General features: G+C 35.0%; 1 protein-coding gene across 1 annotated transcript in view; it reads right to left on the bottom strand.

The window, feature by feature from the left end:
• Positions 1–14,237: 14,237 nt before the first annotated feature.
• Positions 14,238–19,380, bottom strand: part of LOC131051353 (uncharacterized) — a 56,488-nt gene continuing 51,345 nt past the window's right edge. The window contains exons 5-13 of the mRNA XM_057985833.2: positions 18,275–18,560; positions 18,067–18,176; positions 17,874–17,921; positions 17,538–17,759; positions 17,088–17,189; positions 15,667–15,803; positions 15,272–15,434; positions 14,678–14,737; positions 14,238–14,570 (exon numbers count right to left, since the gene is read on the bottom strand). Of these exons, the coding sequence (XP_057841816.1) occupies positions 14,546–14,570; positions 14,678–14,737; positions 15,272–15,434; positions 15,667–15,803; positions 17,088–17,189; positions 17,538–17,759; positions 17,874–17,921; positions 18,067–18,176; positions 18,275–18,560 (1,153 nt within the window). The 3' untranslated portion in view covers positions 14,238–14,545. The remainder of the gene's footprint in view (positions 14,571–14,677; positions 14,738–15,271; positions 15,435–15,666; positions 15,804–17,087; positions 17,190–17,537; positions 17,760–17,873; positions 17,922–18,066; positions 18,177–18,274; positions 18,561–19,380) is intronic.

Below are 19,380 nucleotides of genomic sequence, written 5' to 3'. Positions count from 1 at the left end.
GAGGCTAACTCCCTCTAACACTGAATGATGATCTTCTCTGCCACAGTGAGAAATAAGTCATCAACATAAAGGACCAAAATCAATGCCTCACCATCAACAACCTTTATGTAAAGGTTGGAATCTGCATCACTTTTGGTGAATCCCAAGTTCACCAAGTATCCATCTATCCAAGAATATCACAACCTAGGTGACAGCATAAAACCTTCTACCCTACACACATGGGATTCCATCCATGAATCATAGAATTCTCTGACTATTGATCACTAGAGAAACCATCTCAACCTGGTCCAATCCCTCTGAACAAATATGACCAAGATCCTCGAAATTCAATTGAAGCAGAACCTCTAGTTGCTCCCTCTATCACAAAAGCATACCCTTAGAAGTATGCTCCCTCTTACTAGGAGAACCCTCTTGTCTCGACTTTGCTTTGTAATCCTATAGCTTTCCATTACCTGTACAAATGCCTCAGCAACATTCTAAATGTATCGTTCTTCTTTTTCTGCAAAACCCATCCCCAAGGGCTAAAGAAAAGAACAAGAGCAACTTTTATAGTACATATAGGAATACTAATAAGAGGCTGACTACAACAAGCAAATAAATGTAATACTCAAGAGATAATAACCAAGAAAAAATACTAATCTCATTATCCAAGCTCTATCTGACTTTGGATAAACTTGCAACCCTTGCAAGTAGTATAACAGCAATCAACCCTTAACTACTAAGATCTTCAGGTGTCCTCTGCAATCACACATGCACTTGCACATACACTTGTAATAATCTGTTGTTAAATATAGCTCAAAAATTGATAATGATAAATTAGATATCTTAAATTTTATGTAATCATAGCTAAGGGCTACAGAACTCAACCTTAAACAAGGGTAGTTCTAGTCTCATGAACAAGACGGAAACCATTAGTCCAATACAAACAATAGACAAATAAAAAGAGCATAAACAATGCACCATATGCTATCAAATAAATGTGGTAGTAGGGAGAAGACTTATCTGATCAGTTTGGTCCTATCATCCAATGAAGGTCCTGATCTTGTTTTTCAGTTGCCATTGATAGATGCAAATCTACAAAGTTTCCAAGGCTTAAGATAGAAATGTCACTTCTATGAAGAGAATCATCAAAGTCTAGCTGGAAAGAAGTGGCCCCAACTTCCTTCTCATTATTCTTGGCATCATCCTCAATTATAACCCGATTCAAGAATCTCTCTCTACTCAAACTTTAGATAATCTATGTCCCCTGTCATATCTTTCCACTATTAAGCTCAAGCTCCTCCTCAAGATAGAGGGGATGCACTAATTGTGGCAATGGTTCTTCAAGAACCTGCTCTGATACCATGTTGATTTTGTTACAATACTAGGATCACAAGAAGATGACCATGCACAGTAATCATAGGGTGTTCTCGATTAACCATGGGCAATGATTCTAATCATTGTTGATAATATATATAGTGTCGGTAGTAATCCTACAAGCCGACTAACTGAGACCAAATATGTGAATGGCCTATCGGCCTTACATATTTGGTAAACCGATTATTTACCGTCACCATGCTTTATACACTATTCGTTTAATTCTTATATGCATGATTAATAAGAAAACTAATATTATTTAAATCGGTATGTGTATAGCCGATTGGACCTTGATTAAATATTTGTTAAGTTTTGAAAGGGCTGACTTATGAAGAGACATAATGTTTAAGGACAGTTTGAATTATCCAAGACATACAAGCAGATCGATTAGAATAGCAAGCAAATCCACCTTCACCTTTAGCCTGTGCATTATCATCTACAGTTCATGTTTGGTCTACTGTTGATCGTCTTACATAGAAGATTGACTTAATTCTTCAGCCACAATGAATTCATTAGAAGAGCAAACTTATTACATATAGATCGTGTTCTTTGTATGGCAAATTAACTTGTTCATATAGCTTCAAGAAGTGAAGCAATACTGTAAAGTCATATCCAAATTTTATATATATATATATATATATATATATATATATATATATATATATATATATATCAGAAATTTTCATGCTCGGCGAGACGATAACAGTATATCATTTATGGTTGGGAGGGCAAAAATGATGAGAATCATTTCCCATGGTTAATCGAGCACACCCTATGATCATTGTGCATGGTCATCTTCTTATGATCCTAGTATTGTAACAAAATCAACATGGTATCAAAGCCACGTCCAGGATAGGAGCCCCAAGCACACAAGAGGTGTGGCTTAAGGGGGGGTGTTGGTGTTGGAAATAAGCCACACCTGGATCGACAATGGACTGGTCTAAGAGGGGACAGTAGCTCAGTGGTAGAGCACTCCAACAGCGTATGGAAGATCCTAGGTTTGAGTCCTAGCTGATCCATGTCTCAACACAAAAACGTTCCTTTGTAAATGAGGATAGTTGTTCATCTGATGAAGAGGAAGATCGAGTCACTTTTGGGAATGATGGTGAATAGGCTCTATTTATGGTGATGGAGACTCCTATTGGTGATAACGAAATGAATTCCAGAGATGATGATAATGATGAGGTTGATCTTGTGGAAGGATTTCTCCATGTTGGCAAAGAGATAAAGAGGTTGAAGAAGAGGGTCATTGAAGAAGTGAAGGCTAAAGACAAATTGGCTCAAAATCTTGAAAAGTCAGAAAAGGCAGTCATTGATTTGAAGGTTCAGATAGAAGATGCAAAGAGGAATCAAGAAGTTTTTACTAAGAGACTACTAAACAAAGATAAGGACTATGAAAAATTAGAGAAAGATATTGTGGCATTGAGAAGACATCTTGAAAAGGAAAACAATCGATTGAAGTTAAAGTTTGGGAAAAATATAGAGATGTTGGATCATATAATTAGAAATTAGAAGTCATCACACATCAAAATCAGCATTGGTTTTACAAAATATCATTTGAGAAAGATGCTTGAATAGTCTATGAAGATAGTAGCAAAGAATCCATAAGAAAAGGGTTCTAGAAATTGAAAATTTTAACAAGTGGTGACTACTAAATAGAGTAGCACGATGGATGATGGCTTCATTCAAGTGCAAAGGTAGAGTACTAGATTTGGAAGGCAAGCACCAAGAGGATGAGGATTTAATACCACTTTCAATAATTCTTTTTTTGGTTATTATTTTAATTGTAATCATTTTAGTCAAAAGGTTGTGGATTGTAGAAAGGGAAGAAGGAATATCTTTGTTAATATAAATGTGTTTTCTCCATTATTTGATATCAATACCATATGTCATGAGTGCAATAGATTTGGATACATTGCAAGAAACTATAGAAGCAAGTTTGTGAGTCCTAATCTAGAAATCAAAGGAAATAATTCGGTAAATTGAAACAATGGTTCCTAGAAGGTTTAAATAAAGAAAATAGAAGACCAAAGACAGAGAAGTCCTTGTTGGCTCATACTACACTTCATGCATAGAAGGAGAAAAAATTGTTAATCATAGATAGTGGATGTTGAAGTCAATTGACCGGAGATAAGAGTAAGTTCATAAATTCTAGGAAGTTTCATGGAGGAGATGTTACTCTTGGTAACAATTCTATTGCCAACATTGTCGATAAGGGTACCTTAAGTATTGATGGTGGTAATACAAGAACTTATAATGTCCTATATGTAGAAGGATTCAAACATAATTTTTCGAGTGTAAGTTAGATGTGTGACAATAATTACAATCATTTGTCAATGCAAAAGGATGTGAACTCAAGAAGAAGGAAATGAGAGAGTTGATTGTAGAAGGAAGTAGGATTTGAAGTGATGTGAATCATCTAAGCGAGATGAATGGGAAAGATTGATTTTTTATACAAAGGGAAGAGAGTTGGTTGTGGCATAGAAGATTGGGACATATTAACTTTGATGATCTTGTGAGAATTGGCTCAAAGGGAATGGTAAGAGATAGCCTAAGATTAAGAAGTTTTCATCTACAAGTTGAAAACCATGTCATGAGCGAAAGTAAAAAAAAACAAATTCCCTACTAACGAGTGTTCTACCGCAAAGCCATTAGATTTGGTCCATATGAATTTATGTGGACCTATGAGTATTTTATAATTCTTACTAATAGTTATTCTAGAATTTATTGGATTCCTTTTCTAAAAGAGAAATCATATGCTTTTGAGAAGTTCAAGGCCTTTAAGTATTCTCCTTATGTTCTTTATCATCCTAATGATGGATCACAGAGTGTGATTCGAAACGTCAATGCAAAAAATCTCACACAATCAAATCCAAAAGCATACACTAATAGCTATAGAACTATAAAATATTTCAAATTAGATAGAGGTGGAGAATTTTCTTCAGCCAAATATGAAGAATATTATGCAAATCTTGGAATCCAAAAATAGTATTCAGCTCCTCAAACTCCTTAGCGAAATGGAGTGGCAAAAAGGAAGAACCAAACTATTCAAGAGATGGTAAGAACCATGTTGAAGCAAGCACAATTATCCAATATTGTATTAGACAGAAGCTTGTTAGAAATTAGTATATGTTTTTAACAGAGCTCACATTAGGCCAAAGACTACAAAGAGACCATATGAATTATGGAAAGGGAGACTGACATCAATTAGGTATCTCAATTTTTGGAAGCAAGTGCTACATCAAAAGAGATGAAGAAAATTTGGGTAAGTTTGATTCTAGATCTAATGGTGTTTTTCTTAGTAATTCTATGAAAAGTAAAGCATATAGATGTTAAAACAAAAGATTGAGGAAAGTAGTGGAAAGTATCAATGTGAGTATTGATGACACGGTGCAATAAACCAAGGTTTTGGATGAAGATAACAAGGATGAAGCAATTCGCAGAATTTATGAAGACTCGGGAAGTGAATCAAAGATTACAAGTAATAAGACTTCAAAAATGTATGTATAAAAGAATCATTTTAAAGATTAGCTCATAGGAGATAAAGATAGTGGTGTTCAAACTCGAAGAAAACAAAGAAACCAAGTCAACAGGTGCATTTTGCCTTACTATCAAAATTGAACCAAAAAATTATGCAAAGGCTAGCAAGAAGAAAGGTTGGCCAGACGCTATGAAAGAAGAGTTGTCTCAGATTAAGAAAAATGAAATTTGGGAGTTTGTTCCAAGACCTAAAGACAAGAATTTTATTGGGAATAAATGGGTCTTTAGAAATAAGTTGAACGAAGAACAAAAGGTGACTCAAAAAAAGGCCAAATTAGTATGCAAAGGATACACTCAAGCTAAAGGAGTGGATTTTGAAGAGACATTTCCTCAGTCACAAGATTAAAGGCTATTAGAATCTTTTTAGCATTGTCAATATTTCATAACTCCAAAGTTTATCAAATGGATGTTAAATTTGAATTTTTTAATGGAGAGCTAGAGGAATAGATTATATTGAACAACCAAAATGGTTTCAGTTCTCTAACAAAACAGATTGTGTGTAGATTGAAGAAGTCTCTTTACTGCCTCAAGCAGGCTACAAGAGATTGGTATTCCATAATAGATAGGTGTCTGCAACAACAAGGTTGTAGGAGAAGTTGTTCTAACAGTAATGTGTATATAAAATTAGACGGTGATTAGTTATTGATTGTCAAGGTTGATGTTGATGACATTATCTTTGGAGGAAGCAATGATGTCACGTGCAAGGGGTTTAGGGATGCAATACAGATGGAGTTTGAGATTTCAATGCTTGGTGAGCTATCATTTTTCCTCGGCTTACAGAATTCTCAATCAAAAAGGGGTATATTTGTTTATCAAGCTAAGTACATAAAGGATATGTTGAGCAAGTTCAAGATGAAATAATGCAAACAAATGAGTAGACCAATGCCTATGTTATCCTCGATTTTAGCTCACTCAAATTGTAGGATAACCCCTACGAAATTTGTTTGTTTTATAGCTCACATCTTCTAAGCATGCATGTCAAGGCACTTGTCAAACCCCCTCGTGCATAGTTAGGTTCGTCAATAAATTGTCTTGTTTGGATCCCTTAATTTGTCTTCTAAAAAATTGCTAAAAGTTTATTTTTCAGAGTTAGTCTTTTTCCTCTTCATGCATTTCGGGTTTTAAAACCCGAAATGCACTTTTCACTATTTGCATATGTATTTCAGGTTTTAAAATCCAAAATACATCTCACCTTTGTCATAAATTTATGCATTTCAAGTTTTAAAATCCAAAATGCACATCCTTCCATCAAAACCCAAAATACATCATGTCATTTAGCCTTCATGCATTTCTGGTTTTAAAACCTGAAATGTACATCTCATTGTATGTGTTTCAGGTTTTAAAACCCAAAATACACATTCATCACCAATGAACATGCACTTCGGATTTAAAACCTGAAGTACATATCCTGAGTCCACAATTTGTCAATAGCACTTTAGGTTTTAAAATGCAATGTGCACCTTAACTCTGCATCACACATGCACATCAAGTTTCCAAACTCGATGTGCAACCTTCAAAATCATTTCAACCTATTTGTGTAGGTCACATTTTGAAGCCTGACCAGCACTTGATCTACCTATAGTAAAGGTCGAGTTTCAAACTCCAACCTATACTGTAAACATTACATGCAAATTGTTCGTCGGGTTTTAAATTTCGATGAACATGTTTGCACCATAAGTCCATCTAATGTAAAAATTGAGTTTCAAAACCTGACTTGCATGTATAATCCAGTTTTAAGTGCAAATTGGGTTTTGAAACCCGATTTTCATGTTTTGACTTACCTTGGTGCAAATCAGGTTTTAAAACCCGATTTGTAATTTTTTATCCAAAAGCCAGAATTTTTTTAACTCTGGGGATTCTTCAATTCAGGACTATAATTCAATTACAAATGCCTACTCCTACACACTGGGATCTGATGACTCTAAAGCACAGCTACCTTGCAAAGATATGAAGACTTTTTTAAGAAGGATGATGATAATGAAGATGTGTCTCTGAACACTTAGTTTATTTTCATGTTGCCAGTTATGCATTACGTAATTTGTTTATGACATTTTACATGTAATTTATAAAATTATAATTAAACAAAAACACAAGTCAAAGTCAAATAGGACTCTATTGTTGAATATGTCAAAGTTAGTTACAACTTTTCCTCTTTTTGCTCATAAGCTCTCCTCTATAAATATGGTGGGCTTCATTGTAAATAATCATCTTTAATTTATGCATCGAAACTCTGCTGGTTTGAGGAGCAATTTGAGACTTTGAGCTTAAGCTATAAATCAAAATTTGCAATCAATATAGAAAGTAAGTTGGCATCCAACCTTTGTTTTGGATTCAATGTGTGGATGAAGTGAGATTGTTATTATGTCTTTCTTGTGTTATCATCTTATATAGATTGAATTGTGCATCATGGTGAAGGTATTTATTTGAACAAAGTCAAAATCTAATATTGTAGACTTTGTGCTACACTATTATGATTGGACGTATTGTTATGCAATTGATAATAGTTGAAGACATTGTGTTATTTTCTATTATCAAATTAGAGTAGTTAAATTGGGTTGTGTGTGTAAGACTTTATATTGCACATACACCACCATATTGTTAGTTTGATCAACTAGTGGAAATAATAGAAGACTTTCAACTTGTGTTAGTTTCTTGCTCTTAGTTATTAGGATTTGTTGGTACACTTTTCAATTATGCTTACGTCTAACTATATTGGATTTCAGTTATTGTGGCCCAAATTAGTATCAAGTTGTAACAAAGAGAAAGTCTATTCTGAAATAGAAGAACAGAAAGAACACCTTGTTGGCAACAACAATGAAGGAAAACAGAGAGGGGGGGGTCAATCAATTTTCACCGAATTAAACAAATTAAGCACAATCTCAAATTTGATCAACTGCACCAACAATAAAGATAAGAACAATAACAACAACACACATAACACCAATATTTTTGACGTGGAAAACCCGATTAAGGGAAAAACCACACTGGGAACCTATCCACAATAAGATCATACTCTGCAGTAGTATGTGTAAATATTACAATGGGGAATGCACATGCATTCAAGCACACTGCCTAGAGCTCACTGCTCAAAATATAATGACTCGGAAGGCAACAACCCTCAAGGAAGGTTCGCTACCTTACAATAGCATTTGGACTACAATCCGGTTAAGATGAACTGAAAGAATAGCATCTACTAATGCCTGATGACAGTTCCGGTTAAGCACAATTGTCTACCCTACAACACACTCTGCTCTACACTTCACATTGAAAGATAAATTCATTTGTTTGCACATACACCACTCTCTGATAATGCAGACACAACACCCACACATCAATTACATGAATATGACACCCATTTATACAAATCATGAACCTTGACTACAAGGTCAGCTCAACCCTTAACACTTAATTACAAAATTACATCACATGATACATAAATCAACCACTGGACCAGTCCGATACCAAGACGACATAGCATGGACCCAAATCAAATCTACCAAACACGCAACACCACCAAAAATCTCGCCAAGATCAACCGCAACACGCTACACCATCGAAAATATCGCATAACACAAAGAATATCACCGGACCCATAAGATCTTGAACAACGCGCACAATGATCAATGCGGACCACCAAAACAAATAGGACACAATTAGGAAACACCAAGAACATTAGAATAATCCGCAATAGCTGCACCAACACCACTTGATCAAATCTTCATTGATCAACACGTTGATACTCAAGAACACTCAACAGCAGCAACTGGGACAAGAAAGATAACTTGTGGAGCACCAAATCACGAACCATCTGAATTGAATATACACACGAACATCCCAAACATTCTCCCAAATCCAAAACTCAAGATATAATAATTCCAGAGCACAACGGATCCAATACCAAAACACTGCAACACTGAACACTAAAAAATCAAATCTTATACCAAAATCCACAACTCAATCAAATCACTACACATCATCAAGAAATCAATATGGAATAAAGTATCTCTAGTTGATTCAGCATATCAAACAGATATACAAACCAAATCAACTCACTGAAATCACCAGAACATCAAAACAACTCTGTGCAACACAGGAACATAGGAATATCTTCACATCAATGACAACAACATATCCTAGCAACAGCAATATCCAACACCCCTATCATGAAGAAAGAGGGTAAGGTGAGTGTATTGCCAATTAAATAGGTTAGTGAATATAATGTATTTTAGATACTAGTTGTTGAAGTACCACAAGAAGGAAGCCTCCCCTTTGTGAGGAGGGATACAATCTCACCATAGCTATGGTTGAAACTACCATTTTGTAATCAATAGCTAGATTACAATATATTCACCCAATAGGTTACTAGGTTTAAGTTGAGTAAGGATGATAATTATGCTCTACCAAATCAAACCTTGTACAAGTCCATGTTTGGTAGTCTGTTGTCGCATACTAGATCGGATATCATGTTGGCGGTTGGAATATCTTCTAGTTTCAAACAGCACCAAAGGAAACTCATGTCAAGGTAGAAAAGCAAGAATACTTGAAATCAATAGTAAACTTTGGTTTATGGTATCCCATGAGTCAAAAGTTCAATTTGTTGCATACACTGATGTCGATTGGCTCAAATGTATAGATGATCGGAAGAGTACAAGTGGAAGAGCATTCTTTCTTGGTGACAGTCTTTTGTCATGGTTGAGTAGAAATCAGGATTTAGTGTCTTTGTTTACTGCAAAAGCATAATACCTTACAACAATTTCTTGTTGCACTAAGGTGTTATGGATGAAGCAAAATTTGAAGGAGATGAAGGTAGAATTTGATGAGCCTATTTCAATTCTTTTTTATAACATGTGTTATAAACATTTCAAGGAGTAAGGTAATGCATTCAAGGATAAAACATACTGCAATCAAGTATCATTTTCTAAGAGAAAAGGTTGTAAACAAAGAGGTGAAGTTGGAGTATGTTGAGACTAATGAACAGATTGTAGATATTTTCACAAAAATCCTTCCTAAGGCGACTTTTGAGTATTTTAGAACATGGTTGTGCAGAAACAAAGAGATCAAAAGGATTGATAATTATGGACTCAGGGAGAGTCTATCTATGAGAAAGGTTTTTGGATTCTGTAATGAGCAGTTGACCTTTCCCATTAATGTCAAAGGGGGAGAATGGATCTCAAAATGCTCAATTTTGCTAAAGGGAGAGAGTGAAATTCCAAGTGCTTCAGTTGTTTCAAATAAAGGGAGTTCTTGATCCTAACATAATAGTTTAGTTGATGTGCCAGCAAAATTTTGTTGTTTGTCATCAATGAAAAAGGGAGAATTGTTGAGCATATGTTGTCATTGATATCAAAGGAGTGTTGTATGTGATGTTAGAGGAGTTTTAAATGTACTTGGGAACAATTGAAGAATATATGTAGTATCATATTGCATTTGTTCATGTCGGTGGAATTGATTATGAATGTTTGAGGTATGTTACCCACACAACGAGCTTATTCTGGTAACTTGTTATGATCTACATATTCATGGCTATGAGTTATGCCCTACAATCTCAAACTAGAGTATGTCTACACATGTTCCATCATATTTCAGAGCTTCAAAAGGGTCACTATGTGAGTTTATCAGGTGGTTTATTGTTTTGGTTCATTGCGACAGAGACTTGTATGTGTGCTCACTAGAGGTAGTGTGTGGATGATTGTTGTGACTAGTTAGGACTACATTGGGAACTGTGTGGCGTGCTAAATCTTCTAGAGTAGTGTGTGGGCTATTGGACCTAGCCATTTACACGTTTGGACATGTTTGATTAAGGAACTTAGATTAAATATGTTTTAGGCCAACATATGAATGTAGCTATAATTTTAATACACGTATATAGTGATCTAGGATCTATCCTGGAATGTTGAAAGCATATAATTAGGGCTTCAATGTAATTATTTGATGTGTTAGATATGCCAAGTTGCATTCCAATCATTGTGTGGTTTCATTAGAAGATCATAGGCAATTTGGGAGTGTCTGAAGGTTGATCATATCGAGTGCAAGTTGAGTTTTCAGTCTTGAAGGCCTGCATATTATATCCTTGTATTCTGGTAGGACTAGTGTCTTACCAACTGAGTTGGTGCTTACATCTTTATGTTGGGGATTGGTGCCTGCAAATATAATTGGGGATTGGTGTCTCCTATAGATTGGTACCTACTTCATGTTGTAAGTGATTCATTATTTTTATGAATCTGGATTTGGGAAAGTAGATCCAAGAAGCTATTCCTACCGTTGTTTTGTCCATCTTATGTTAAAATGTATACCAAGTGTTATTTTTGTGGATGTGTTTTCATGTGTTGTTTTGTTACTAAATCATTAAGAAGATTAATAAGAGTTGCATTAATGTTTTAAGGTTCATGTTTCAAGAAGTTAATTATACTAAATGTTTGATTGAGTTAAAATTGAGTTGAAATTTGAGTTTAATTATACTCAAATTGAAAAGAATGGCACTTAGAAATCATTCCAAATCCGAAGGATAAGAATGTGGTTGGTACCAAGTGGGTTTTCAAAAATAAGTTGAATGAAAATGACCAAGTAATAAGAAGCAAAGCAAGGTTAATTTATAAAAATTAAGCTCAAATTGAAGGTATTGACTCTAAAGAAACTTTTGCTCATGTTGCAAGACTAGAAGCTCTTAAGAGTGTTTTTACCATTTGTTTGTTTCAATAACTTAAAAGTCTATCAAATGGATGTTAAGTAAACCTTTTTCAGTGGCAATCTAAAGCAAGAGATATACATTCAACAACCCAAAGGGTTCCTATTACCAAAAAATAAGGATTATGTGTGCAAGTTGAAGAAAGCACCTTATGGGCTAAAACAAACCTCAAAAACTTTGTATTCAAAGCTTGATAAATTTTATCAACAAGAAAACTTCAAAAGAGGAATTGTTTAAAGTAACATTTGCATCAAGATTGAAGGTGAGAATCGGATGATTGTTGTGGTCTATGTAGATGAAAACATTTTTGGAAGCGGTAGTAACAAAATGTGTAAGAGCTTCAAAGAAAATGCAAAATGAGTTTGAAATGTCTATGCTTAGTGAATTATCATTCTTTCTTATTTGATAAATTTTTCAATCCAACAAAGGCATATTTATCTCACAAACCAAGTACATCAAGAAAATGTTGAATAAATATAAAATGGGAAATTGCAAACTAGTTAACACTCATGATCATAGGCTATAAATTAAGCAAGGATGACAAATCTCCTAAAGAAAATCAAACACTACACAAGTCAATTATTGAGAGCCTACTATGTGTGATAGTATCAAGGCTAGATATTATGCAAGTAGTAAACATGGTGGAATGTTTTCAAGCAACGCCAAAAGAAACTCATGTAGGATCAATTAAAATAATATTTAAATATCTAAAGGAAACCTTAAGACTTTGGTTTCTGGTATCCAAAAAGTGAAGGTTTCACTAACATATAGAAATACAAATTGGATAGAAAATGTTGATGTTATGAAAAAGTACTAGTGGAGGAGCATTCTTTCTTGACAACATCATGTTAAGCAAGAAATAATCATTAATTTATTTATCCACAACAGAAGCCAAATACATAGCAACAACATCATATTGCATTCAAGTTCTTTGGATGAAACAGAGATTGAGGAGCATTAAGGTAAAATATGATCATCCAATTTTAATACTTTGTCACAACATTAGTGCAAGAAATATCTCCAAAAATCTCGTTATGCACTCTAGAAAAGAAAAAAAAAATCCTATAAGTATCATTTCCTAAGAGAATAAGAAGCAAATCAACATGTCAAATTAGAGTACACTGACTAGAAAGAAGGTTGTAGATATTTTTACAAGGCCCCTTTTTAAAGAGACTTGTGAGTATCTCAAGCAGAAATTGGAATCTCTCTCACATTTAGTCACTAAATTCTTAAGCATGAATTCAAGGAGAACTAATCATTGCACCACACTTCACCTTTGTGAAGTCTTTGCTATTGATGTCAGAAGGGGAGGGTTACAAAAAGATGTGTTAATAAACAAGGTAAACCCATGTTCTTGTTGCATGCACAGATTATTTCTTTGCAAGGTTAGCATCAAGATTGTTGAAAATATTGTTGTCATTGATGTCAAAGGAGAGTAAAACATAATCAGTGTCAAAGAACGAAATTGTTACCTAATATGTAGAAATGGGGGTTTAAAAGTATGAAGGTCAAAGGCCACGAATCACATCAAAAGAGGTGACCAACCCTCATTTATGACTCAAATAAGCTGGACCCTCCTTAAGAATTTAATTTGATATTATTTAAGTTCTCTTTGAAATGAGTCTACCCTCTTCCAAAAGTGACCCCTCTTCCAATATTGACCCCTCTTCCGGAGATCAAAATAAATTTATCACTCAAATCAGGCCAAAAAAAGTAAACAATTAATATAATATCATTCCAATTCAAGCAACATTTTTTAAGACAAAATATGTGAAGTTGCAAGCAGATTTTATGGAGGAGACTAAAAGGATCATCATCCATTGACGAAACAATATTCAAGAAAGGGAGAATTTTGCTCATTTGGAGGTTAGTGTCTCTCAATAGAAGAGATTGTTGTCTCTTGCTAAGTTAGTGCTTAGTAGTGGGAATTGGTGTCTTTCAATAGAAAAGATTACTGTCTCTTGTTAATTTGGTGCTTAGTAGTGGGAATTGGTGATCCCAATAGATTGGCACCTACAAAAAATTTGAAAGAGAAAATTATTTTTGTGGCTGGATTTGGACAGTAAATCCAAACAGTCCTTTGTGGCTTTCTCCTGAGAAGGTTTCCACATAGATCATGTATTTCCTAGATGTTAGATCTTCTGTGCTTGCTTTACTGTGGTTGTTGAATTTTAGTAAGTAAAAGATTATCTCATCATGTATATGTATGTTACAGTTAAAAAAAAAATTAAGAATACTGAAATGCACATCAAAATTAGAAGTAAATCCAAAATATAAAAGAATTTCACTTCATGTGTTCATGGCACACTACATAATTATCGTGAATTAATCAACCTAAATAACATGTAAATGCAGTCGTGATACACATTGAATGTGGTAGACGAGAAAATAATTTGGCAACAAGTAATTACAAATTAACTGTTTATTAGAGCCACATCAAGAAACCATTTTTCTGTTGTAGGGCTAATAATATCTGCCAAAGCTTTCATTTGAATGATTTATATCAATGATGTGAAATGGCATTTTATAAGTACCCATTTTATTTGAATTCCAGTCTCGAAAGTCACATCTTATAGTATTCTTTGTTTTCAAATACCATAACAATAATTGGATCTAACACACTATTGGCTCCTCTCCCTCAATGCCAAATACCAAATAAAGTATACAACAAAGTAGGTGTTTAAATACACTTGAGGAGCTAGTAGATGTTTGAATACAAAAATTCCACGAAGCAAAATCCAAATATATTACTTACAAGAAAAGCTCACAGTAAAGACAAATTCTCCATTTACTTCACGAAAGTTGGAACATAACAAAGAATACAATAATCTTCCCAGATAGGAAGAATACAAAATCGACGAACTACTACAAAAAGAGGAGTCAAATATTACAAATATATAAACACAACATCCCTTTTGCGAAAATGATAGCAACTTGTAATGACAAGGATTTAATAATATAAAATTAGTGCCTGGATCGACTCCAAACCCTGAAAAGCCAAAATAGATATCAGCCATTGTGGCAGATGCATTCGCTACAAAATATTTCCCAAGATAAACTGGAATATCCAGCATCTTCCACAAAGAAAATACCTACCTTGGTGACCGAGAGCGACCATAACGTCTTCTTGGGCTCCTGCTTCTGCTTCGGGGATGCCTGTGGCATGTAAAGATCATTCAATTACATAACGGTAACCCGTAAAAAAGCTTGCAAGCTTTATCATAATATGCAAGTCATAATCAGTTAGAAAGTTTTCGAGAATCTCATATAGAGATGACAGGGGATTAAGCATACTCTAGAACAAATTCTCAGTGAGTTGGCTCAGTGAAATGGTAATCAGAATTCCAAACTACTTTAAGTTACTGGTTAAATAGGCTTTTGACTTTTTCAAGTTTGACTAAATCAATCATTACTGGAAAAAAAAAAAGTGATTTCTTCCCAGTTTTTTTGGAGAAGAGGGCAAATTCTTGCAAACTTTTCTTCTGAAGTTTTTCATCTACCAGAACATTTGCTTTCTATAGAGATGTTCCCCTGCCACCGCTCTGGTAGTTCCCTACAATTATCTAGTCATCTCAAAGACACCTCCTCACATCTGTACATCCTAGGAATTTCATACAGCATTGCATGAATGATAATTCTACAACCAAAAACTACTTAAGTTCACACATTTTGGCTCCAACTGCTTCATACCTTACAGGTGAGCGACTGCAACTTCGGCTGTAACTGCGGCTGCGGCTGTGACTACGGCTGCGGCGTTTATACCTGGCAATTCTATTTGTCTCAGCCAGTTTCTCCTGCCTCTGTCTCTCTTGCTCACGCTTTTTTGTCATTTCAACAACGGTATCCTTCTTAACTGCAATTGTAACAAATCATTAACAGTAATTTAAAATGTAAGTATTTTAAAATGTCATTGTAAGTATTTTAAAATGTCATTAACAGTAATTTTAAGGTAATGAAATGCTTCCAATTAGAATAGAGATATATTTTGTAGACTATGTGTAGCTTCTCTTGAAGAAGAAGAAACAAGGGCAAAAATGAAAATACAAAGAGCTGGGGCATGCATTAAAACCCTTTTCAAAACATACTTTGTTTGTTCAGCTGCTTGCTCATTATCCTCTTGAGACGTTCTTGTGGGGTTTCTTTTTTCTCACTCTGTTGTTGCTTTGATGGTGCCCCAGTAGTGCTTGAAGCCTTATTCAACTTTGTAAGTGCTGATGAAGCACTGTGGCAAAAATTGCCATGTTCAATCAACACCAACATATTAAATCAATATGAACATGAAAGATTGCTATATTTTAACTATTGCTAAATTTATAGACATCAGAGAATGCCTCATTTGAGCTGCTTGTATATTTTATATGCAACAATTAGAAAACATCAACCGACTCTGTTGATCTAAACTTGATGTACCAAAAGAGTACACCTACAAAAACATATCTGCTATCTTAACATCATCATCCATCACAGAAGGTGGTCTTTGTCAAACACTTCGCCACCAGGATCTCCATGATTATGGATAAGGGTCTTTACGAAGAACAGCTTTACAGGGAAGCATATAAACAGTGTTTTAAAGAGCACAGCGAATCAACAACCTAACCAAGATCAGTTTGACTCAAGTAGTGCTCCTACAACATTTATCCTCTACGGTGAGAATTTCTATCAAGCTAGCAAGAATTTTGATAGGAAATATTATCAAACCTATTTTGATGCCTCAAAACAAAATTGGAAATATGTGCCAGACTTCCAAAGTCCCACTTCAACCAAATTATTGTAGTAGAATTTGTAGTGTCACATCATCTTGAGAGTTAGAGACACTACCAATAATGTAAAGTTAAATAAGACAAGTACTACATTTAAGAGTTCGAATTTGTAGAGAGTCAAAGAATAGAAAAGTATGCAAGCACATAGGAGACCCTTCTTTGTCTGCTGAAATTCCAATAAACTGACAAAGAAGCGACCATAGAACAAACAGAAAATTAGATAGGCAAGCTGTGCAGAAAGCTATTTGATTATTCTAAAAAATTTCCAAAATTCAAATCTAAATCAGAAATATATAGATTTTGAACTAACAACAATATTCTTCTATACTTCTCCTCAGATTTTAGTTTAGTTGGCTGGTTATTTGAGAATGTTGGGTTATTTCAAATCTCCAGGGGGGTTGAGCAATGCTCCCCTGTTTTCAGTCAGTAGTACAAGTGGGTTGAGCATGCCTCCCCTGTCTTGCAGGCTTCAGTATATTTGGTCTGCAAAGATGTATCTAGGATCTTTTTGCAAATCACTTGTTGATGTCTGTCTAATTCTTGGATTGAGCAATGCTCTCCTAAAATTGGACTCCTTGTTGCAGTTTTAGAAATACTATCATCTATGTATTAGTTTTAATATTAATCTATTATTTATATATACGCCTTAAGCATTTTACCAAAAAAAAAAACAATATTCTTCTATATAGAATGCGAATGCAAAACCAACACAAAAAAGAAAAACAACTTTATAGAATGCTAAGTACCTGACTGATGGTTTAGAATCTTTCTGATTTCTTTCCCAGTCAGGAGCAACAGACACGGCTGGATCCATATGAAGAGCCTCAAGAATACGACCTGACGAAGGCCTGCAATAAAAGCAAGAATGTTAGAAAGCCCAAGCCTAAATACATCGAAACTTGTGGGTTGAGTTGACAATTTTAGCAATCATAATGAAAATATCAATCCCAAAAGATCTTCAATATAAAGCAATTTAGCAGGCATCTAATAATATCACATAAGGACAAGTTTATTCAGCTCGTGTGACTCGAAAGAGAGCCTGCTGCTATGAGATTTTGGGCCCTATGCCCAACCTACATCAATATCATCCAAATTTCTGCCTTAAGGGGCTAATGGGCAGTTTTTAGAAAAAGCTGCAGCAGAGCAAAATTGAGGCCAAGTTATCGTTGCAGGTCTTAAAGGTCCAGTGCTCCGACCGGTTCAGTAAATCAGCTTGAGATGGAGGTGATGGTGGTGGAGCGACGCCTTCCAACTTGAAATCGTGTGTGTCTGTCGTGCCCCCAAACTCTGTAATATACTCAATCTTTGAAGTTGAATCACGTCCCTTGCTCCGCCGTCTCGACTCTCGCGAGTGGTCATCTCGTCCTCGATCATGACGCCTAGAGTATGGTGAAATAGACCGTGACCTGGATCTTGATCTGTATCAATGAAACCACTTTTTATCATGACTAAATATACACTGATGGCAATTTAGTTTAAATAGATAAAGTGAGGTGTAGCTCAGAAAAAATAGAAAATGTTGTTCTGCATACATCCTTGACCGAGAATAGGCTTCATAGGTTGGACTTCGCCGAGGCTCCCTATAGGAAGCATTAGTGTTAGTCTAATCAGCAAGTAAATTAACTTTAAATGACTAAATCAAAAACCAGACAAAGCAATTCAATAAACAAATATAGAAATCAACCTTTATAGAATGTGTTATATGTTAGGAATCTGGTTTCATACCTATAAGGATCATGATAAGAGAGACGACTCCCCGCCATGCGAGCAGCCTCTTTCTCTCTCTCTCTTTCCTGTTGAGAAGCTTTTCTTCTCTCCTTACGACTGAGTTTCCGCTGAAGAGATATAATCAGTGAGTTTATATTTAATATTTGTAAGTCACTAAAACTTAACTGGCTTTAAAATATATGAACAGGTTAATCATGGTCCCTACCATGGCAGGATCACCTTTGGCCACCTCCTTCTGCCGTTTCTCTTCTTCCTTTGCTTTCCGGTCCATATAAACAAGCCAATTGAATCTTTTCACTCCATATTCCTTTGCAATTGCTTCAATTTCATCATCTTCACTGTCATCAGTGCTGCTGTCCTTCTCATCTTCATCATCCTCTTCTTCGTCACTCTCTATAAACTGGGAGTCTTCTTTTCCATCTCCTTCATAAGCAAATCCAACTTGAGAGTAGGTGCCTTTGTTTAATGACATTTGTTGTGAGGAATTTGACCTGGTCATGCAAAAGAAGATCTGTTACAAGATGAATGCAAAAAAAGAGACCCTTTCAACCATGTGTGAATCCACCTTAAAAAATGATATCTGGCAGTATCATCACTGTATAGCACTTAGTTATCTAATCTAAAACTATGAGCCAGTAGTGATAATGGCTAACCACTTCGACTGCATAGAACAAAACAGAACACATGCATGATGCACGAATACTCTCATAAATATCGTAAAGAATGGTATTTGCAAGATGTAAAAAACACCTTAAGTTGCCAACAATTTCCAAACAATTCTGGAGTTATGGCAGCAGCCATCTAAATCAACAATCAAGCAAATTGAACTCCGATTCAAAATTGTTTCTTATAAAGTTATGAATCTGTATTAGACTGGTAATTCAGGGGGGCAATACACTAGTTAAGAAACTTAATACATTATAACTAGCACCTGAACAAAATTCATTGAATTAACAATCAGTGAAGAGCTGAACAAGAACATTCTTTATTTCAACAAGGGTAGACAAAAAGGATATGCCTATGTTCCACTGAGTTTCGGGGATTGGACGGCAGGGGACACCGGGATGTGTTTCAGGTACGGGGGTACTTTTGGGTCATTTGGGGGGACGACTGTTAAAAAAAAAGGGGGTGAGGGGGGGGCATTTACAAACATAGAGAAATTTTAAATTTCAAATATGCATATCATAACAATTGTAAAGAATTCATCATAAACATTAATGCATTGCATTAGACTTGAATTAAGATTTCACAAGAGAATTGACAAACATTTTACCAAAATTCAAATGCTCTCATTAATCATTGCCAACAAAC

The sequence above is a fragment of the Cryptomeria japonica genome, chromosome 11 (genome assembly GCF_030272615.1).
Source record: "Cryptomeria japonica chromosome 11, Sugi_1.0, whole genome shotgun sequence".
Taxonomy (NCBI): domain Eukaryota; kingdom Viridiplantae; phylum Streptophyta; class Pinopsida; order Cupressales; family Cupressaceae; genus Cryptomeria; species Cryptomeria japonica.
The sequence above is the reverse complement of the archived record's forward strand: the minus strand, read 5'-3'. Positions and strand labels throughout refer to the sequence as shown.